General features: G+C 36.7%; 5 protein-coding genes across 11 annotated transcripts; 3 read left to right on the top strand and 2 right to left on the bottom strand.

Moving 5' to 3' along the window:
* The first annotated feature begins 485 nt into the window (after positions 1-485).
* LOC133841387 (L-threonine 3-dehydrogenase, mitochondrial) lies at positions 486-3,139 on the top strand. The gene is made up of 6 exons (XM_062273813.1): positions 486-672; positions 743-992; positions 1,050-1,176; positions 1,237-1,384; positions 2,496-2,601; positions 2,660-3,139. Exons 1-6 carry the CDS (start codon positions 552-554, stop codon positions 2,976-2,978), a joined length of 1,071 nt encoding a protein of 356 aa, XP_062129797.1. The 5' UTR covers positions 486-551; the 3' UTR covers positions 2,979-3,139.
* Positions 3,140-3,143: 4 nt separating this feature from the next.
* On the bottom strand, positions 3,144-8,221 carry LOC133841388 (ataxin-8). Of its 4 annotated transcripts, none has more exons than XM_062273814.1 (3): positions 7,427-8,221; positions 5,487-5,663; positions 3,144-4,020 (listed from the first exon to the last, which is right to left on the bottom strand). In XM_062273814.1, the coding sequence occupies exons 1-3, from the start codon at positions 7,872-7,874 to the stop codon at positions 3,794-3,796; spliced, it is 852 nt and encodes a 283-aa protein (XP_062129798.1). In that variant the 5' UTR covers positions 7,875-8,221; the 3' UTR covers positions 3,144-3,793. The 4 variants fall into 4 exon arrangements, with proteins under 4 accessions (XP_062129798.1, XP_062129802.1, XP_062129800.1 ...); XM_062273818.1 differs by lacking the exon at positions 7,427-8,221 and adding an exon at positions 5,751-5,868; XM_062273816.1 differs by having other exon boundaries at positions 3,787-4,020; positions 5,461-5,663; positions 7,427-8,218.
* A 633-nt stretch (positions 8,222-8,854) lies between these two features.
* LOC133841252 (vacuolar ATPase assembly integral membrane protein VMA21 homolog) lies at positions 8,855-9,779 on the top strand. The gene is made up of 2 exons (XM_062273615.1): positions 8,855-9,039; positions 9,131-9,779. Exons 1-2 carry the CDS (start codon positions 8,968-8,970, stop codon positions 9,380-9,382), a joined length of 324 nt encoding a protein of 107 aa, XP_062129599.1. The 5' UTR covers positions 8,855-8,967; the 3' UTR covers positions 9,383-9,779.
* Positions 9,773-11,798, top strand: LOC133841251 (glutaminyl-peptide cyclotransferase). 2 transcript variants are annotated; one of them, XM_062273613.1, is made up of 2 exons: positions 9,773-9,910; positions 10,633-11,637. In XM_062273613.1, exons 1-2 carry the CDS (start codon positions 9,779-9,781, stop codon positions 11,569-11,571), a joined length of 1,071 nt encoding a protein of 356 aa, XP_062129597.1. In that variant the 5' UTR covers positions 9,773-9,778; the 3' UTR covers positions 11,572-11,637. The 2 variants fall into 2 exon arrangements, with proteins under 2 accessions (XP_062129597.1, XP_062129598.1); XM_062273614.1 differs by lacking the exon at positions 9,773-9,910 and adding an exon at positions 10,142-10,550 and having other exon boundaries at positions 10,633-11,798.
* LOC133841250 (proton-coupled zinc antiporter SLC30A1) lies at positions 11,799-22,920 on the bottom strand. 3 transcript variants are annotated; one of them, XM_062273612.1, is made up of 4 exons: positions 22,750-22,920; positions 16,492-16,702; positions 12,930-13,659; positions 11,799-12,717 (listed from the first exon to the last, which is right to left on the bottom strand). In XM_062273612.1, the coding sequence occupies exons 2-4, from the start codon at positions 16,678-16,680 to the stop codon at positions 12,116-12,118; spliced, it is 1,521 nt and encodes a 506-aa protein (XP_062129596.1). In that variant the 5' UTR covers positions 16,681-16,702; positions 22,750-22,920; the 3' UTR covers positions 11,799-12,115. The 3 variants fall into 3 exon arrangements, with proteins under 3 accessions (XP_062129596.1, XP_062129593.1, XP_062129595.1); XM_062273609.1 differs by lacking the exon at positions 22,750-22,920 and adding an exon at positions 21,899-22,173; XM_062273611.1 differs by lacking the exon at positions 22,750-22,920 and having other exon boundaries at positions 16,492-16,791.
* Positions 22,921-23,070: the final 150 nt, after the last annotated feature.

Genomic DNA, 23,070 nt, shown 5'->3' with positions numbered 1-23,070 from the left:
TGTATAAATATTGCATGCTCAGCGTCGTTGACATAACCACAACACATGGATACATAGTACATAGATTATGTGCGAGTGTCTGTGTTTAGAGACATGCCCCCAAGAAGGAAACCCGCCCAGTTAAACAATAGACATAATATAGCAGAGCAGAGCAGTTGTTATTGTTGTCAATTGCCAGGCCTCCTCTCGGTGTGGCGTTGCTTTCGCTTTTATTGAATTATAAATGGCAAAATCGAGCAAATCTTTTGCCATGGTGACAACGACAACAACTAATATGACAACAACAATAACAACTACCTCTCATAATTGTTGAGAGTTTGCCAAGTGCGGTGCCGACAACTAACGAATCTGAATCCGAATGTTCATGCGATATATTCGTGAATACGAATATATATACATATATGTGATGAATATAATTTGAGCAGCAGCAACTGCTGCTGTTGCTGCTGCTGCTAGTGAAAATCATTTGCTAACTTTCGAAATCAGTTGAAATCTGTAACTCGTGGCGTGGCGGCGTGTCCGATCCTCTCAAGAAAACAAGCTTAGGAAAAATGCTGCGAAAATGTCTGACCACTTTGGTGGCCACCAATCGTCGCCAGATGCAGCCGCTGGCACGCTTGATGCATCAGCAACAGGGACTCGTTGGTCGACCACCAAAGATTCTAATCACGGGTCAGCCAACACTCAATCAACGCAGCACATGCCTGATTCTAACGTGTGTGTGTGTTCTCCTTTTCGGCAGGTGGTCTCGGCCAGCTGGGCATCGAGTGTGCCAAGTTGTTGCGCTCGCAGTACGGCAGTGAAAGTGTCATCCTCTCCGACATTATTAAACCCAGCCAGGCGGTGCTTGAGAATGGTCCGTACATCTTTGCCGATATCCTGGACTTTAAGGGACTGCAGAAAATCGTTGTTGATCATCGCGTCGACTGGCTGATACACTTCTCTGCGCTACTCAGTGCTGTGGGCGAACAAAATGTGCCTCTGGCTGTGAGGTAATCCATGTCCAAAGAAGCTCCTTCAATGGCCCAATTAATACTCTACTTTCTTAGGGTAAACATTGAGGGCGTGCACAATGTCATCGAGCTGGCCAAACAGTATAAGCTGCGCATCTTTGTGCCCAGCACCATCGGCGCCTTTGGGCCCGATAGTCCCCGCAATCCAACACCGAACGTTACGGTATGTTTTCACTTGTTTGTTCGATATTTTTGAATTTGGGTTCCATTCCATTCGCTGCAGATACAAAGGCCCCGCACTATTTATGGCGTTTCCAAGGTGCACGCCGAGCTCATTGGCGAATATTATTATCACAAGTTCGGCTTGGATTTCAGATGTCTACGCTTTCCGGGCGTCATTTCTAGCGATCCACCAGGCGGCGGCACCACGGGTAAGTTCACACAACAACAACAACGACAACAAAAAGTATCTCGCCATGTCAGATACATCTACACGTTGAGATACTTTCACTGAGCTAACTGTGTCGTTGGGGCAAAACGATTTAAGCGGCTTTATTAGAGTCAATTACTGATAGTTTAATGTAACCGATAGCATGACAATGCAGTTGCAAGTATCTCAGTATCTCTGAGATACATTTCAACTAGTTTACCTCTCCAACGTTGTCTTCTCTGCAACTGTGCCACTGATTAAATCATTAAGCTATTTTCATATTTTCTTGGCCGGAAAGTAAGCATGTTCAATTAAATTAATTTGAAATTGTATTAACCTTAAATAGATAACTTCATCCGACAATTTGAGTTTTACTAATTGAATTATTAAATCAAAAAATAAGTTTGAACCCTTAAAACAATGATGATTAAAATTAACAAGGAAGGTATAGTAAGACTAATGATAGACATTAGATGCATTAATGGAAATCAATATAATTATATTTGATGTTTAATTTAATAATTTCTATGCTTAATTTGCCCCAAAATAATATATCAATATTTCGATTATAGGATATAATTTATTAATAGAAAGAGTTAAGAAAATACCTTTCAATCATTTATTGGTAGAAAGAGTTAAGAAAATACATTTCAATTGTATAATATATTGTTTGTGTTTCGTCACTTCACTAATTAAATTCTGAACTCGACGAAATCATTATTCTAAAGCATGAATAGGTAATCATAAGGGCATAAAATAATTAACTTAAAATATTAATTAAATTTTAATATCAAGTCTTTCACTAAATTGGCTAAACATTCCTTTATGTTGTATTTTTAGGTTGAGTGTTAATTAATTAATTTTTTATACTAGCAATTAAAAATAAAAAATCTAGAAAATCGTTTATAGTCTTCGTTGAGTCAACTGTGAACTTTTACAAACATGTACAGCATCAACTTAACTTAACTTTTGGAAATATTGATTCTGAACATTCTCTTAACTTAACGAAATCTTTACTTTTTCTTATCAACATTTCTATCCAACTTCAATATTCTGTTTAACCTCACATTTACTTCCAACCTAACCTCACAAAATGTATTTATCTATTCTAGACTATGCTGTTTCGATTTTCCACGATGCTCTGCGTCATGGCAAGCACACTTGTTACTTGAAGCCCGACACACGCCTGCCAATGATGTACATTGAGGATTGCTTGCGGTGAGAACAAGTGCGATCAAACATAACCTCAATTAAAATAATTCCCTTTGCTTTACAGTGCGCTGTTCGAGTTTATGCGTGCACCCAGCGAGCAGCTGAAGCGTCGCGTCTACAACGTCACTGCCATGTCGTTCACACCCGAAGAACTCGTCAACGAACTGAGCAAGCATGTGCCTCATCTGCATGTTGTATATCAGCCAGATAGTCGGCAACTGATTGCCGATTCTTGGCCCCAGGTGTTTGATGATTCTGATGCACGACGCGATTGGAATTGGAAGCACAAGTATGATCTAAACAATCTGGTCGATTTCATGGTCAAGGATGTGCAGGAGAATTACATCAATGTGGAGAATGGCAAAGCCACTGTTAGCATTTAAGGCATCGAGCACAACTGGGAAAACCGCATCTAGTATTCCACAGAATCCAATTGCATTTAAACGAAGGCATTTAACATTTATGTACAATTTGTTTATTTTGAAAATAGAAAATATACTATGTACTTGATTTGAATAAAGGACACGTTAACAATTGCAATCCACACAGAAGGAAATTTTCATTTATTTCAATTGATCTTGGATGATCGAATATCTTTTGAAAATCTACAAAATTCATAATTTTGTTTGACATTCAGTGATTTCAATTGTTTAAAAGTATGCAATATTTTATGAGGGAAATTTTCATTTATTTCAATTGATCTTGGATGATCGAATATCTTTTGAAAATCTACAAAATTCATAATTTTGTTTGACATTCAGTGATTTCAATTGTTTAAAAGTATCCAATATTTTTTGATAATTCGAAATACTTAAACCACCAATATGAATAGTGTTATAAATTTTCTCCTCTGTATAATTTCTTTCTTAAATCTTAACTTTTTTAAATACTTTAAAATATATATTTTTCTTTTTTTATGGAATCTTCCTTCTTTTTTCCTTTATCTCCCAAAGTGGACCACATTCTCAATTCTTGTGTAGGTTTTAAAGCTTTATTACACTTCATTCGTTTAAATCTAAGCACCTTTTTGGGATTCCAATAACAATCCATACATATGTGTTAAGTTTCCGTGATTTAAATGCTACCTTACGACTACGTTATACAATGCATTATGGTTAGGCGAGATACTACTACAATAAGTAGATAAATATATATATTTGTATCTGTATAATGTGTATATAGTTAGTATGTCTGTTCGTTAGATATCAAACTCTTCTTCGGGTTCAAGGGAACGACAGAGCGGCAGCGGCTTGAAGTGATGCAGACAACCGCCATGTGTGGCTATATACAAATCGGCTGAGTCAGCCAACAATTTCGTTTCACATTTATCATCTAGTTGTATATCATTTTTGGACAATTGCCTCTGCGGCTGTGGCTGCTGCAGCTGCTGTTCTTGTTCTCGTTTTCGTTCTCGTTCTGGGCTGTCTGTAAACGAGCAGAGAGCAAAGAGTTTTCTCTATCAGTTTTATTTTTTGCAATTTTTATTTCTTTTTTCAGGATTTTTGAAATTCCAAAATTAATTTTGATTTCCTTGGCCTTTCACAAAGTGTCTTACATCAATAAGCAGCATTTGCATCATCATTTTTAGTTACATTTCGCACATTCAGTTATTTTTGAAATAATTACAATACTTTATGTGAAATACAATTGGATTAAAAATATTCGTTGTAGTAATTTTGTTGTCGATTAAAATACACAATATGTAAATCAAATATTAAAAAGCAATTTGTAGACGACCATCAATCAATAAAATAACAGCAATTAGTTTTACATATTTGAAATGCAAATTGCAATACAAAATAGATAAATGATTAACCGAGAAACCGGAGCTACTCTCAAAGTATCCAATTTACAGGGTATTCAACGTAGAGTATGAACAATAAAAGCAATGTTAAGTCGGTATGTTTTGCAACCATCATTGTTGTAATTACAATTGTATTCAGTTGGCTTGAGTTGTGTTGCAAAAGACTTTGTGAAGGGCCTGTTGCCGATTTGGACAGAGTAATGCTTAATGTTAGTTAATATTAGGCTTAACGTAGAGATTGCTTAAGTGTTAGCTTGATTGATTGCAACTTTTAAGTAATTGTATTAATTGATTTGTATGTTTTTTGTATATATGTATATTTTTATTAAGTACATAAGTGATTCAAAACCGTTTTGTTGCATCTAGTTGTAATACAAATAAATTTCTCTTCATTTTCGATGAATTTCTTTTCTTTTTCTTCATTTTTGTACAATGCGGCGATATACAACAATTCACTTCATATATAAATATATATATATACATAACTGTGCAGTAATTTACAGTTATATAGTATATATATATTTATTTTTGTGTATGTATTATTGATTGATTAATTGATACGTTTGCCATTTAAACGTGGATATTTATAACAATTGCTTTGGCTCATTTCTATTGCTTATTTTTTTTTTGCTTCTTTACACATTACGTATACGCGACGTTGGCACGTCGTCCAAACGTATGCCTAGTGTGATCTGCGTGTTTACATATATTCGTGTGTGTGTGTATGTTTTTGTGTGTATACAGTTTGTGAGTAATATGCAAATTTTTGAGACATATAGAAGTACATGGTACATTATTTTAATATACAGAACAAATTCGGCGGCAAATGGAAATCTTTTGTTGGTATTCTGACAAAAAGAGAGAGAGACGTGTCGTGTCGGTGAACTGTTGCATGTTGTATATGTATGTGTGTTTTGTACGTCTGTGTGCGTATGCGTTTGAGTAAGTGTGTGTATCTGTGTGTGCCATATATACATATATGTATGAATCGCGGACACAAATACACATGGTTTTTATATGCAGGTTTTTTAGATCATATGCGACATCATGCAACGACTCACATCACGGTTAGCGCGATGCAAATGACCTTGATAATGCTGATGTATGCGTGGATGTTCTTGTTGCTGTTGCTGTTGTTGCTGTTGTAGTAGTAGTTGCTGCTGCTGTTGTTGTTGTTGCATCTGCTGTTGCTGCACATCATAGTCGTAGTCCATGAGGCAAGCCTGAGTGCCGATCATCTGTGTGGCAGGCATCGAGAAGAAGTCTGCAAGAGTGGAAAGTGCGTATTAGTAATGTATTTTATTTCTTAAAATGAATAAAATATGCGCTAAGATATACGATTATAAAATACCCTGTATCGTAACTAGAAATTCCCTAAAGAGTATTTACTCGCCATACACACTCGTTTATCACATCTTTACTTATTACTATTGCATTTTATTTTTGTCGATTATTGCCAAATTGCGTTTTTGATTTTGTGTTAATTCCAAAAGCAAATGCTGACGCCAGCGCTGCGTCGCGTCGCTGCTACGTCGCTGCCAGCAGCGCTGACAGTGTCCCAATTACCGTTCAATTTATTAATAGCCGGTAATGCAGGCGACACGAAGACAGCGACGCCGACGTCGACGTTGACAGCGCAGTCATCGGTTATCGGTGATTGCGCCGCGCTGTCAGCGATAACACTGACGAACGCTGAGAATTTTTTTAGCGGCATAAAAGCGACAGATAAGCAGATAAAATGGCAAATAAGGGTTTAAAACAAATGCCGTAAATTAAAAAAATATTGACTATTTGTCAATGGGGTCTGGAGACTTTGCCATCGTTTACAAATATACCACTTTTATTCATATACCCTGTGGTAAAGCGTAACGTAAAATGGGGCATGATCAACTACGCTATTATTGTAATTTTTCTACAATGCAAATTATTTTATATGGTATTATTTGAGAAAATCTAAAAGCTTTAAATACATTTATTATGAATACAGGGTATTGGCCCGTCGACTACTAATAGACAAAGAAGTTTTACTTGTTTGGTATGAGGTCAGCAAGCGCTAAACGGGAATTTCAAACAAAAAAAAACTGTACCAATAAAATACAGCACACGACTCATTTTAATAATTGCAACGAGTTGCAATTAATATAAACATGGCATATAAAATTCAGTCATTTGAGACATGAAACATGTTTGAACTTATAATACATGTTTATTTGATTAGCTTTTGGCGTATTGCAATTGGTCGCATTAGCGATAACAGGAAATGCAACAGGCTTGGCAACTATGTGTGTCGAACAGTTATCGCTTATCGCTGCAGGTTAATAGGTGTTTGCCTTTCTATGAGTTTGTCAAACAAACACAAATAAATAAAAAATAAAATTATATGCATGTGCTTTTTCTTTAATCAGTTTTTTTTGTTCGTGCTGATTAAGATATTTATATACAGCTTTAGGGCTTGCAAATGCCAACAACAAAGCATTATAAATTCGTATACGTATAACGTACATAGAGTAGTATAACAGCTGCTGCAGCAGCAACGCAACTGTACTACAAACTGGACTACAATTAATAATGTGCATGTTTTTGCCAGTTTGCTTTGCTCCTTTACGTTATTACTGTTAAATGAGTAGCATTCACATACACATGCGCAAGCACTTACATACATGTAATCAGCGTGTGTGTGTGTGAATGTTTACGTTTACCTATTGCTATCCAATAGGCAAGAGTGAGAGGTGTATGTTTACGGTGTTTGTCGTGTTTGCTGTCAACACAGAGATAACAGCAAAGTGCTCCAAATTCTGATAAGGATGACCCAGAAAAAAAAGAGAGCACACTGCCAAAATAAAAAAAAAAAACTTGTTACAAAATGCTGCGGCGATTTTGTAACAACATTTACGAAATGCGTGCGGCAATTAAAAATCGTACATTTTTGTTTGTTTACTGTGCGTGCGGTGTGAAAAAGTCAAGGCCAAGTAACCAAAAAATTACACATTTAGTTTTTAATGTTGGAAATTGTATGCGCATAATTACCGTTACAATACTGTGCGACCAGATCGGCATCATCAAAACGGCATCGCTTGACGGCCGTCAAGTTGTCCATCTCCATGTCCAACTGTTCATGTCCCATTGCAAAGCAGCGTTTCTTGCAGCGCGCAGCAGAGACAGCGGCAGCAGCTGCGGCAGAGACGCCGTCATCATTCACTTGCATTGCCTGCTGCTGCTGCTGTTGTTGGTGTTGCTGTTGTAAGTTGTTGTTATTGCAGCTGTTGTTGTTGTTGTCCGCGGCTGAAGCCACAGCAGCGGCTTCATTATTTACAATTGCATAGCCATAATAACCATTCGAGGCGGATGCAATGTGAGAGACGACACGTGCATTGAATGGATCCACCACAGTAGAATTGCGCGCCGGCCCAGTTTCGAAATTGACAGCATCAGCAGTTTCGCCATGTGCCCAGCACTCGAAATTTGTCAAAACCATTATTGCGGCAAGCTTGTTGGTGCTATCGTCGGCAGTGGAAATTTACCGAGTATTCTTTTTATATACTACTAACGAGAAAAAAAGCACACGCGAGAATCGAAAAAATAACGAAACGAACGGAACACAAAACAAACGTGTTGTGTATTGAACGACGCTCACTTTTCGACTGTACGTGCGCTGTGTTGCCGGCGGCGTATATTCTCCAACTGCAGCGGCCGTTTTCGGTTAATTACCTCAAAATAAGCAAACAAAATGGTGAAATAAATTTAATTAATACGCGCGCGCACACCACACCACAGCACAACACAGTGGACGTTAACAACAACAACAAGAGCTTATAACAACAAACGACGCTGACGCCAATGTTAAAAATAAATAATTACACTAAGTGTGGCTGTAAATGGCATTTCAGTATATATTGTTTTTTTTTATGAATATATTATTTGCATGGTTACACTCTAGTTGAAGGGCGCAACCATTTAAAATTCCTTTTCAACTCATGTCTTTTTTAAAAAATGGGAAGAGACCTCTCTACAAATTTTTAAATTTTAAAATTTTCAAACAAATAATTAATTATATAAAAAAAATAAAAAGAGTAATAACTTCTCGCATATGATGAAGGACTTTCAAGTTTAAAATATACAATATACAAATCAGTATTTATACTAGGTAGTATATTAATACCAAAAAGTATCCAATACGAAATATTTCAAGTCACCACGATGTATGGCGCTGCCACTTTGTTAAAAGTAGTCGATTAACGGTCGTTGTTAAAAACTATTCGAAGAAACATCCTGTACGTAGTCATTTATGTTTTCACTGCAAACATAGACGGTTTAAAAAATTCAAATTTTTTTTAAATAATATGACTTCATAGGCGGTTTACTTCGTAATAAATAATTTTAAAAACATCACTGCATCGATTTTTCAATCGATGTTTCTCCACCTAGAGATGGATAAGCGATTCGATAACTTAGTCTATCATGTGATTGGCACGAAAAAGGGAATCAGAAAAACAGAGATTATTGTGTTTCTTTATAGAAAACGTTTCTGTTTCAATTGAATTGAAGTTTTATAATTATTCAAATACAACATGAGCAACAAAACGAAAAAGGGTAATGGTAGCGACGGTGGTCAAACCAAAATGTCCAAACAACGTTCACAGGTAAATAAAGGAAAACAAAAAAGTGACCCACATATTTTTGCCGGCTGTGTTTACTAAATTAATAATGACGTTGCACATGTGCATTTCGTAGGACTCGCAGGACTATAGTTCCTTCAAAGTTGTTCTGTTCTACTGCTCGCTGATAGTATTCCTCCCGGTTGTGACGTTCTTTGCGCTGAAGGGATTTGTGCTGGAGCAATTCTTTACCATGTCGGATGTGAAAGTGAACATTGCATCAGCTGTGGGCGCGGTTGGCGCATTGCATGTGGCATTGGGTCTCTACATATATCGGGCATACTTTGGTGGATCGGATTCAAAGGCATCGCAGTCCAAACAGGATTAACCAACACAGGGAGCAACAACTGCAGATGCAGGGGCAACTGCAACAGCGACTGTTAAATATGTAACAATTCCATTTCCAACTGCAACGTTTATGTTTTTGCTTCGTTTATTTGTTCTAAGCTTAGTGACTGTAGCGTTAAGTAAACTAATAATTACAACTACCTACAAGACCATGTTTATTTTCCGCTCTATGTGAGAGTGGAGTGAGTAAAAGTGGCTCCCTCTGCTGTTAAAATTGTAGTACATTTGTTGTACTGTAAATCACACTTCATTACATAAGTTTCGATAAGAAACGAAACAAAAACACGCGCAACATATAATTTCTCCCGGCATCTATCATATAGTGTTTGTCAGTGTTTTGTGTTTGTAAAAAATTATAGAAAATATAAAAACAGAAATGCGCCACTTATTGGGCTGGGGCAGCGCGATTATTCGTAATTCTAGCTGGACGAGTGCTCTACGCAATATTCTGCCAAAGCGTAAGAAGAAAATTTACAACCTAGGCGTTTGCTTTGAGGCCGAAGATGTGGTAAGTACTACTGTACGTTTTTAATTAATATTCACGTTGATCTATCGCTTCAAGTACGTTTAAAGCATACCAATTACCCACTCTCTTGTTTTCAAACTAACAGCAGTTTTAATTCCAATAAGAATATGCCGTTGTAAATTGAGAGCAAAAGTTGCGCTGTTAGCTATGGTAGCTGTTAACAGCAAACAAGAGAAACAGTCTGTTAAGTGGATGTAGAACAATATGGCAACGCCACAGTTGTTTTCTTTTAGTTGTGTCGGTTTATTGGATGGTTTTTAGTTGTGCTATTTATTAAACAAGCATTTTAGTATTAATATGCTTCTGAAGACTACTGTTTCGTCCAGCAGCATTAAGAATTTTGTATATACTCGCGTATGCGTGGCACGGCGCGAAAAACAAACAGCATCTGCAACCACCTGTGAGAGAACTTAACACAAATAATCCAGCCATAATAAAAAGGCGTATAAAAAATCATAAGAACGTTTAACGTTGTACACGTAGCAAGAAGAGTTTTGTTAGCATGTTGTCGCTTCAGCTGCACAGATTACAACAATATTTATGGCCTTTCTGCCTGCATGTGGCCTTATTAGCCACCTCAGCCAGAGGACAAACAGCTGATTATCTGGTTGGCCGCAAACAGGTAGCAACAACAACAACAGGAATTGAAAATTTGTTTTAACAGCTGTTTAAGTGAACCGTTGTCATTGAACTCTTTTTTCCAGACTGTCTACAATCCTAGTCAGCTGTCAGACGCACAATTTCTGGAGTATAGCAATCTGTCGGATGGCCAACATCTGCGAGAAGCAGTACAAAATATATTAATACCTCGTGTCGTGGGAACAGCGAATCACAGCATTGTGCGTCAGTATATTGTGAATAGCCTGAGGGATCTGAAGTGGCATGTGGAGCTTAATAGCTTCCACGATAAGGCGCCCATTGTGGGACAATTGCATTTTCACAACATTATCGCCACGCTAAATCCGCAGGCGGAACGTTATCTAGTGCTGGCTTGCCACTATGACAGCAAATATATGCCGGATGTGGAATTTGTCGGTGCCATTGACTCGGCGGTGCCCTGTGCCATGCTCCTCAATCTGGCCAAGGTGCTGGAGGAGCAGCTGCGACCATTGCAGACGGCCAAGCTCAGTCTGATGTTGCTCTTCTTCGATGGCGAGGAAGCGTTCGAAGAATGGGGTCCAAACGATTCCATTTATGGAGCACGTCACCTGGCCAAATTGTGGGAGAAGCAAGGCAAATTAGATCGCATCGATATGCTGGTGCTGCTCGATTTACTGGGTGCCCCTGATCCGGCGTTCTATAGCTTCTTTGGCAACACGGAGTTATGGTTCATGCGACTCGCAGATCTGGAGCAGCGACTGGCTGAGAAATCACTGCTGGAACGCTATGTGAACAGTGGCGTTAACAACTGGGATCCTACGCGTTACTTTCAGCCACAGGCATTGCGCAGCGGTCTAGTGGAAGACGATCATATACCGTTCCTGCGGCGGAATGTGCCTGTGGTGCATTTGATACCGATGCCGTTCCCCAGTGTGTGGCACACACAGCATGATAACGAAAGTGTGATCGATTATGCGACTACAAACAATTTAGCGCTGATTATACGACTCTTTACGCTCGAGTATCTGTTGGGCGCAAAGTAAAAAGCCCCCCCTGCTTAACTAATTCGAAGCCTTATCATATTGACCTGTCTGATACGCGGTATCGTTAACTGTTTACTTATTGTGTACGTTGTTTGTATTGTGTATTCTGTGTGTGTGGAACGCAAGCTCTTAATGTGAAATTAACCTTAAATAAATCTACAAATATATTTTAGAAATATGTAGTGAAAAATGCTAATTTAAATGTACATAAATATACACCATAGAGATTGAACTTAAATGTAACATTTATTTGTGTTTTACTTATTTTATGGACATACATATCTTAAAAAATAAACACGCATTAAAAACTAGTTAAGCGTCTCATTCAAAAAATGTTAGCTCCCAATTTGTATGGCAAAATACTGCAATGATGCTATAACAAAGCAATTTTGATGCTCTTTAAGTTGCAAATATAAATTCAACATTGCATAGCATAAATGCAGTAATTAGTTGTGTTAAACTATAACTTATGTTCTAGCTAAAATCGTAGAATCGCTGCCTTAATACTAAGCTGGCTGGAGATGACTTTAAAGCTGTGGACAATTCAACAGCTTTTGTCCTCAGTTGTTGTTGTTGCGGGAATCGCTGAGGCGGGCAGCGAGACGCTGGACGGCGACACAGGCAGCGATGAAGACTCCTCTTTGATGGGATTATTCTGTGTTTTCTTTAGCAGCTGTGATACACTTAATTCTTTGGGTTTCTCCACAACAATTGCGCTCAGCTCGGCGCAGGATTTGGTCTTTGGCTGCGTTGGCATCGGACTATCGCTGACCTCACGCAAATCGGAGCGAGAGTCGCGACAGCAAACCTTCTCGGCGCATTCAGCTGCCTGACACTGCATCAGACATTCCAGCGAAGCGGATGCATTTTTATTCGTAGCCGGGTAGAACTCGGGTTGTATGGTGACTTCTGTGATGCCCTGTTCGTGGAAATAGCCGCGCACCTGCTCAATAATCTTCAGGTAGAGCTTGGGATTCTGGAACTGAATGTGTATGGTGGCCACATAGCTGTGCGCCGCCAGCTGCCAGATGTGTAGATCGTGATAGCTTATGATTTCCGGGAATTTGCTAACCAGAGTGCGTTCAAAGATTTCCAAATCGATGGAGCCGGGTATCGTTTGCAGCAGAATGAGGCAGGATTCTTTCACTGCAAGAAAAGAGCAATTAGATGGGTGTTATACAAATGTAAAACTGTTATACAGCAGGCAAAACAGTCACATAACAACACAATTGTACAATTTACAGCTGTTATACATTTGTTATACTGTTGTATAACTGTTATACATATAGTAAGCAGTTGCATAACAACAAAACTACCCAGACTGACAGCTGTTATACGAGTGTTATACGACAACTTACTGTAAGGATAGCTTAAGGTCACCAGCAACACACATGAGAATATAGACAAAACTGGATCTATAAACTTGGCCGTATGCTCCTCATCCTCGGCCACATAGACAATAGCCGCACACACAATGACAAACAATGTGCTGGACACATCGCGCAGCATCTCAACAGCGCCCTGCCTCCGAGTGGCAAAATAAACGTTGCCGCCCTCCGCTTCAAGTTCCTGGCGGAGCTGACGATCATTGCGAGATTTGCTAAGCGAACGATCTGTGGCCTTCAGAGCCAAATCCGAATGGCTGGACATGGAACGCTCCAGCACCACATTGCCACCAGGTGTCAGATGCAGAAAGCTGCCCTGATGCAACGTATAGCCACCGATCAGCAAATAAGTCAGGCCATTGAGAATGAGACCAACAAAGCCCAACATCATCACGGGAATGGGCAAATGCATGGTATCCTGGTGATCGATGTGAACCAGCGTCTGCAGTGCCTCAACAACCAGCGAAAAAGACAACGAGGCCAAGATGATGAACACAATCAGCATGGTCAGAATATCGATGCGTGCCCAGCCAAAAGTATTGCGTAGCTTCTGCTCTCGGGACTCGCGCTTCGCCAGCTTCTGCTGTTCCTCTGCTTCGCTTACTGTGAGCACCACGGTGATCTTGTCCTCAGACACACTGTTGTTTTGTATGGGCGCCGCTGGCAGTGAAATCGCCTTTGGTTTTTCATTCTGTTTGCCGTGCTGTGGAGACAAGAAGAGATAGGAAATTAGTATTGAATTTGGAATGAAAATTTAAAATCGAAATGAAAATTAATTCACTAACTTCCAAAGAGTTTCTACGCAATCGTAAATCTTAGGTATAACAGTTGATGTATAACAGCTTATATCTATATCATTCTAATTGGTATTCGATTTTAGCAAGTCAATCGTAGATCTTAGGTATAACACTTGCTGTATAACAGGCTTATATCTATATTATTCTAATTGGTATTCGATTTTAGAATAGTAACTTAGAAAGTATCTGTTAGTTTAATAATATACCACAAATTAAATATCCTTATTACCAATTTATTATTTATTTATCATTTAGAGAAATTCTTTTAATATTTTCATAAAGTGACACGAAGCTACTATGATTCAAATTAAATTATTTGTTGGATTAAGTAGCCATAGCAATTTAATTTGATGAATATATGCTAAGTTTTTTTTTTAATGATCATTTGAATTTTGTTTTGGGAAAAATGTAGAAAAGGTGTAAAAATAGCGTACAATTATAAGAGTAATTTTTAGGAGAAATTTCAATTCTATTTTTAGCAATTCCAAATTATTAAACTATACTGTAATGTTAGTATATATACTTGTAAAATATTATTTTAAAAGTATAGGTGTAAGTTTGGGTATAAAATTCACTCCACCAATTGCTCAAAATATAGATTCCATCATTTATGAGGTGCTGGCAACAACAATTATAAAATGGGCTGCTCAAAAAACCTGTCACCAAATTGTTGGCAACTATTTTAACGCTTGGCTAAACTCAGTCAACAGAGCGTCCATCTGTCTGTCCGTCTGTCCATCTCTTCATGCCTCTGACTACATATGAGTACCATATTATATAATATCCCACAACAAAGTGTTGTGGCGTCTCTCTGGTGTCTATCTGGCTCAGTGCGTGGTTAGGCTCTGCATTTTTTTGCCATTGTTTCTACGGGTTTCAATCGCGAAACGTGCTTGGCACGCTTGTCCATATCCAGCTTAAAATATGGCCAAAATATTCAGCGAGAGACAGAGAGAGAGACTACATGAAATGGCAAAATTTTGGATTCACACAAAACTATTTGTTTATTTGCTTTGATTAATTCAAAAGTTTTGCATACAAATTAAATGTTAGTTTTCACCTTGGTTTTATGCTATAAATATTATAATAACCAGAAAGTTATTGGTTAACTAGGTCAGGTTATTCACGACTACCGTTAGTATGACAGTTAGTTCTTAAATGATCTTGAATTTCATGTGCTTATCACTGAACTCGTTATCATGATCCCTGTTGGACACATCTTTATTACGTTGTCAGTCTCTCAACAAGCTTTTAACATTTTGTTGTTATCTCGCATGTTATGAGGATGTAATTAAACTACCATTTGGCAGATAACAAAATTGGCTAACACCACCTACTAACAAATGTTGACGACCATAGACAACTCAGCTCAGTTGGTGACAAAGCTGATATCACTCAGCTTGTACAAAAATAAAAGAGCAATTAAAATTTGTAAGAGTAAATTATACTAATCTAATGTGGCCTTTAAATAAAATGTGTAGAAACTTTTGACAAAGCTAGAGGAATGTCTGATAAGCGAGGAGATGCTTAAGTAATCTCTTATTATTAATGAGAATTTTTTGAAAATTTTAGATAGTAATGAAGGACGTATGTAGATAATAGATCTTAATTTCAAACCTTCTTAAAAGCATACATGAAAAATAATATTAAAATAATCATAAAGAATAAAGTAAAGAATAAAAAATTAGGTAAGTCTTATGAAGAAGTGTTCCAAAACATATAAATACGTACGGATAAACAATTTTTAGTTAAAGAATAAAATGTACAATTAAAAGTTCTTCTTTGAATGCCTTATAAAGGTATGAAGACTTTAGGAAAAGATGAAAATGTAATTTATATGTTCTTAATTGTGGTCCACATCTAAAATGCGTCTACCAACCTAGTCCCAGACTTTTTCAAAATTTTAAAAACATAAGATAAGTTTTTTTTAGGAATTATTAAGAAGAAGGATTCAAAAGGTCTAAAGCCTACATCTAAAATGCCACTCGCAAGCACGTCCAAACACTCTCTATTAAAACTTGTCAAAATTTGAAATATATGGATTTAGGAATTAAGGATGAAGCGTCCGAAAGTTCTACAGAAAAACTTAAAAATTTCTGCAATTAATACGTTCTTTATGGTAGTCTGGAATCTAAATTCCTTTCTTAAACAGGTTCATTGTTCTCTCAAAAGTTGTCAAAATTTGAAATATTAGTTTTTAAGAATTATTAAGATGAAGCATTCGATCGGTATGAAGAAGAATAAAATGTCTGCCATTTATATATTCTGGCATCTAAATTCCACTTCGTAAACACGCCCAAAACTCTCGCGAAACTTGTCAAAATTTGAAATATATATAATATGGATTTAAGAATTAAGGGTGAAGCCTCCGAAAGTTCTACAGAAAAAGAATAAAATTTCTGCAATTAATACATTCTTTATGGTAGTCTGACATCTAAATTCCTTTTCGTAAACACGCCCAAAACTCTCTCGAAACTTGTCAAAGTTTAAAATATGTTTTTAAGTATCGATATAAATCAAAGTGTGTAACCAAATCAGAGAAGCAGGCAAAACGAAACCAGTTTCCCAAAAGACTTGATGTGCAATTCAGTTCAATGCACTGCATCTGCATCTGGTTTAAACGCTCTGTTGCCTTACCCGATTGAGCTTATCAAAGTTTCGCAAATCGGCAGATCGCAAAAAAGTCAAAAATACTTGTTACTTCCCCATTGAATGAAAAAAGATGTTGATCCACTTACCTTAATTGTTAATATGCAACCGGAGAGTGCCAAAATGTTGCACAACATGTGATAGGAAGCCATTAGGAGAGTGAGAGCATGCGTCAAATGGCTGAAGACCAGCTGAATGATTAGATAGCACACGGATAATACCAATACCACATAGAGTGGCATTGGTTGACACCGTTGTAAAACGTCTTTGATGGGCATCTTACACTTCAATTATTGTTCACTGCAAACAAAGTAATGTAAACGAATTTCAATGAGCCTGCTGACAGTTTGTGAATTAGTTGCTTAAATAAAATATCAAGTTACTCGACTGAGTTGCAATTGTATTCGCAGTGACACGGAAATTCAATTGCCCGTCGAACTGGACCAATTTATTGATCCTATCAATTTGCAAAAAAAAAAGGTGTTTGTAATTAGCATTGTGTTGATTGACGCCATAATTAAGATGCTATCGCCGTCTATAATTAATTCACTGTCAAGTTTAAATGTAAGGTCAGTAGGCTCGATATACCCAGAAGAAATCATTGGATCATTAAATATTATATAGCATATTACATAGCACGATTATTCCCATTCATATTATATTCTTTGGCAAGCTAACATAGGTCCTAAAAATATCTCCAATTTTACTTTTTTGATCAATATTATATACTATACTATACAAATACTACAGACTTGAAAACAACTAACTTATAAAATATTTAAATTTCACTATTTAGAACTTGTGATGAATTTGGGATTTTTATATTTAAAACAAATTTAAGATTTTTTGATTGATGAACTTCTTATTTTATATTTACAAATATTTAAGATACTTTTATAAACTTTTTATTTAGATTTTTTAAAAAAATGTAAGACACTTTACTTTTACATATGTTTAAACCAAATAAATTAAAAAGAAAACTGAAGAATCTTAACTTTTTTTTAAATATAAAACAAAGAAATACTAAAGAATCTTAAACATGTTTTGAAATATAAAAACAAAAAATTAATCGAAAGTTTTAAGTAACTGAAAAAAATCAGATTAAAATTAAATTATTATAATTGCTAAGGTGGAAGTTTTAGGAAAAGTATTTAGAAGCGTGTTAGTAAAATCTTAACACCTAACATTTACATAAAGTTAACATTAAACATTTTCATTCTCACCGAAACGAATTATTTTTGTAAATCTAATTCTTTTGGTGTATTATATAATTACTATTATTATTATTATTATTAAAAAGTAGTATGTACAACTTGTAAAACAATGAAGACCCCACACAACATAAGTTTCATTAGTACCCTCCACAACTAGGACAATTTACAATCTATTCCCAAAAATGTTCCACCCACTTTACCCTAAAATAGTTTTACTGAATCCGTGTCAAGTTCAAGTGTCTAATGAACCGCGTATTCCCACATATGGTCTGGTAAGTGCAACACATGTCGAACATTTGCGTGTGCATATGGCAGTCATAAGCCCTAGGTAGACCAGGTATGGTCAGGTGGGCAGAAGCGTCGCCCGAGCAGCTGTTCATCGATACAGAGAGGTGGGTTGGCCTTTCGGCCTGGCCTGCCTGCCTGACTACTTGGCCTGCCTGGCATGCAAATGAAGATGCTTAAATGTTTAAATCCAAAACAACTACTCGTCCGACATTGACGTAACATTACGTGACGATTGGCTGAGGGAAGGAGGGACGGACACAGTTTGCTGGGTTTGCCATCAAGGTTAGCCCTTTTACAGCTGGACTCGACGATGACACGTTCGTTACATTCGATTTTAATTGATCGGATCAACCATGAAAAACGATCGTTAAGATATGCTACAAATGATGGGCCTACATATTTATAGGGCAATTATAAAATAATAGTGCTGAATGTGTTATCGGGTCAAATGTATCTGGCGTTGACAAGACTTAAGGCCTATAAGCTATGGTCAAAGTTCTGTCGATAACTTTCTATAAGTAAGGCACTTAGTTGCAAGAATGTTACTAATATTAGTAATATAAAAATGAAGCACAAAATACCTATTTAATCAGTAGCTTTATTGTGGAGGTTCACTGGAAAGTTCTAAAAGAATTTCAGTTTCAGATCCCCAAAATTGTTGAAAGTGAATTACGTCAAAGTTTCTCGGAATTAAGTGATATTTATAGTTCTGAGCTCAGTATGGAAATATGTCATACTACTAGCCTACATTTGCTGACGTCTTGAGATCAATATCTTCCTCCCAATTAGGCATTCAGAACAGCACGATATATGCAAGCCCATATCAACGTAATAGATCAGATCAGAACCTCTCCTAGAGCCAGCAAAAGGTGCTCTTTGCATTTTAAATACGCCACGTGGGATTCTTTCTTTGTTTTCCAATATCAAAACCGTAAATCGATAACTATTATCCCATCCCAAAAAACAACAACAGGTGTAAGCTAATAAAATTGCTATCGAGCAACAAGTTGACATGTGTCGTCGTGCCCCCCAAACCTCTCAATCGGGGTTGAGTATCGTCTGCTTTGCCAGATGCTAAACGTTCATTTCCTCAATTAGATTTCATTTTCATTGAATTAAGCGCAGGTTGCGGGTGGCGGGGAGTATTGTGCTAAACTGTAGCGTTGGAGTGGGTTCCATGGCACGATAACAAAGGCACTTGCTAAACATATAGTTCAATTAGTCAGCTCCCAGAGAGACGTAATACTAGTAGCCAAGTGAATCTGTTATACAAGTGAATGATACGCTTGAATGGAGCGAATTGATTTCTTGAAGGTTCAGTTCACTGACATTTCACAGCTTGGGAACATCATCTTTTGAACTCGTTTACAAATTTGTTCGTACTAATTGCAATAATTCGGTAAGATACAGAAATTTTGCTAAAAATATAACTTTATTAGAAGTCAAATTGAATTAAGTTTTATAGAACCGTCTCCTAAGTTTTAAAGCTATATATTTATGAAATTGGAACAGACTCATTTCGAACTGAATATCGCATTAGAATGATCAGCTGTAAATTAATGTTTAGGTTCTACTCCAGTAAATAAATTCGCATAATGCTCGATAGCTGAGCTCTCTCTATTATATTTTTTTTTTTGTAATTATTTTCAGCGTTTTGTTCTATTTCTCTTCAATCGGCAACTTTCCCACTCAGTCTCTCTGACAGTTATTAGTAATCAGTGGGGCGTATTAAACGTTTCTAACTCTGCACAGCAACACGAAACTTTTCACCACAGAGCGAGATAGGCATAGAGTAGATATTTATATATTGATAGAGATAGCGATAGCTGTTATCAGCAGACAGTGTGGCCCTGCTCAGCACTGATAATAAGTATTAATTGCAAACGAATTGCAAAAATATTGTAAATATTACGAGGTAATGCCACTAATTTGATTCGGACTAAAGCAGCGCACGTGTCGTGACACGAACGAATATGCAACGATAGTTTATCGTTAGTAAATATCGTATATGTAGATTTCGAACGTGTCGCATCATGTTCTGTCAGGTCGAATACAAAGTGTTTGGTAGAATTTCAAAATCACCTAACGATACACATCGTAAATTAGCGTGGGCTGCACTCGACCTTGTCGACGTGTCGAAAATGGTCAAAATTCCCGACGAATACGATATTAACTCTAGGGAGGGGTTGGGGCAGGGAGGTAGGGTCATTTGTACAATTAAGTGTCTGTATATAAACAAACGGGCCAGGGACCGACATTTCAAAATTTTCAAATCAAATAAAAATCAAATTGTTTTTATTTCGCTTTTTTCGATTTTGGATTTTGGTTTTTTGCCAGTGCGAAAAAATCGAAAATTTGTATTCAAGCCCCGACGCTGCCTTTGGAGTTGATGTCCAAAAAGATAAACAAACAAAGAATCAAAACCGACGTACGCAAAAAATGTAAATATTTATATACAAAAAAAAATAAAAACAAAAATAAAGAAAAATGTCGTTGAGCCGAAAATGATATGCGTTGAATTTATAAACTGATGGATACTACGAGTCGTTTTTATCGATCAAATTGACAAGTGAAGTGCCAATGTAACATATGTTAATTTTAAATTACACTTTAAGGATCTACGCATTTGAATTATTAAGAATGAGCGAACAAAGATAAAGTTAATCTATATGCGATTGTATAAAATGAATATACCTGAGAATCGAAAGTGTTTAATCTGATTTCTCTTAACTCTAAATAGAATCAAAAACGTCAAAGAAAACACGTATATTTCAAGAAAGTCTTTAACTGGTTTCAATATTTCTAAACAAATAAGCAGAAGTACAAAAAACCTGTACCATAAATTTGATATTTTGACTTGAGAATTTCTACAAATTTGTTCAAATGTTTATGACACACGTCACTAAAGATTAGTGACTAAACTCTTAAATTACTAAAATTATGATTTGAAGTGATGATTTATGACTCCAAAGATTGTAATTCCAACAGTACTATTTGAAATTAGTATGTAACGTATTTAATATTCTTATTTTCTGAACCCACACTTAACCCGAGTGTTTAAGTGTTTAAACTCAAGTATTTGAACTTTCTCAGAAATCATTAATCACATAATAAACAATTCTTATATAACTATTGCACCTGTCAGGTTGTTAAACACTCTTTAAATGCAATTTGTTCAAGCGACGTGATATCTGCGCCTTTATCAATAAAAAAATAAGATAGCCCAACAACAAAGTCCTTCAAACACTTTCTCCAATAAATAACAACTTTAGCTTTAATAACAATCAACTACCATATAAGAATAATGTAATTGAAAGTTAACAATGGAATCGTCTGTAATAATGGAGAGGGGAGACCTATTAAATACATAAAAAAATTACACTTAATGAGACGCCGCACAAATTGTGTGTAAGGTTTTTCAATTTTTCTAAAGAGAATTAAAATAAATGGAAAAAATTACAATAATAACAATAACAAATAGTTAAATGTTTACTTGGAGTTATTTCAAGGCCCGTTTCACAATTTGCATACAATTTGTTGTTGATATTTTCGTTCTGTTTTCTTGTACGAATTAGCATTAATTTTTTGATTTATTTTTTTGGGAACTCTATTTAAATATACTATACTGAGTATTTTTGGTACCAAGCGCTCAAATAATCACTTGCTAAATGATGCCATTCATTTTTTGTTATTTATATATTTCTCTGCTAACGAATCACTTGACTTTTTGCGATATCATAGTATCCCAAATGGAATATTTTAGCAGCCGGTTTTCGAGCCCCCTAGACTTATGATCGGTCTTATCAAACTTGACGGACTTTCTTTGTAGTCATGTTGTTGCTTAGTTTTGGCGGGTCTAAAATAAAATGTATCGTTTGCTCCAAATTTATAAACAAAGTAATCAAAGCGACGACAATGCTTGGCGTAAAAATAGAAACACGCGTGTGGAAAAGATTTAATTTGTTGGCATAAGTATATTAAATTTGATACGTACAAATATTTAATTTCTATTTTTAGTAGCACACCGCACACAGTTGACTAGACCACAAACCACATTCGAAATTTGCGTTGAACTTATAATTTTATTTGCACCGTTAACACAATTATTTCTTTTATTTGGGAATTCAAATTTGTTTTTCGGGCGTTAATTTTCACACACACGCGGCGGCGACACCTGTCGGCAGTTACTTGCAATGCGACCAAACGATGTTAACGGCTGCGCGGCTCAAACTCTAATGAAACGCAGCAAGCGGCGCTCGGCATCAAAAGCAACACAACAGATCAAGGCGCAACAACAACGACAATGATAATGCCATGGAAAGCACAAATGTTCAAGTAATAAATACACACAGCAGGCAGGCATGCGAATTGAAAGTGAGAGCAGACAGTGAGCGAAATGTATGTCTGAGAGTGGGAGTGTGAATGTGAGTGAGAGAGAGAGAGAGCACACGCTTCTATGGGGGGTGTTAAGTGCACAGTGCGTGCGTTAGGTAGACTGTCATTATCAGTGGGTGGAACGAAGCAGGAGAGAGTCTACAAGAGCGAAGGGGACAGATCGAGAGCGTGTGCGGGTTGTGTGCGCGTTTGCCAAAAATTGTGCTGTCTGATGTTTTCGGCGCTTTGGGTTTATACGTGACGCCTATCGTGATTATAAAAATGAAATGTATGGACTGCATCATTTAGGTGGACACATCAACTTGACACATATGCTAATCTTTTAGTAATCACTGTAGCGAACAACTATCATTATCATTTAATATTTTAGTTTGTTAACTTCACGCACGCACTCTATTTTTGTTGGCAGGAGCGCATTTGATTTATGGCGCCGGAGCGCTAGATGTTTACCTCAAATATTCCAGCTTGGTTGGTTTATTGTGATTCTTATCGGCTTTTCACTGTCGATAAGGGCATTGTTTTCGTTTTTCGTAGATATACACACAAAACAATTAAGTTTCCAAGCGTTTATTTATAAACCACCGACTTTGCGATATTTTACGATTTTAGCTTCTTTCGTCGGCGGCAGGTAAACGGCAACTGTTTATTGTAGTGTATAAATAATTTTTTCTTGCAGAGACCATGACGAAGCCGGTTGGGCTTTACAAATGCATTTCTCACACTCATTAATTGTAGCAATTGGTCAGCAACAACGGAGTGACGACTACAATT

Source organism: Drosophila sulfurigaster, chromosome 3 (assembly GCF_023558435.1).
Source record: "Drosophila sulfurigaster albostrigata strain 15112-1811.04 chromosome 3, ASM2355843v2, whole genome shotgun sequence".
Taxonomy (NCBI): Eukaryota; Metazoa; Arthropoda; class Insecta; order Diptera; family Drosophilidae; genus Drosophila; species Drosophila sulfurigaster.
Note: the sequence above shows the minus strand (reverse complement) of the source record. Positions and strands in the feature narration are given on the sequence as shown.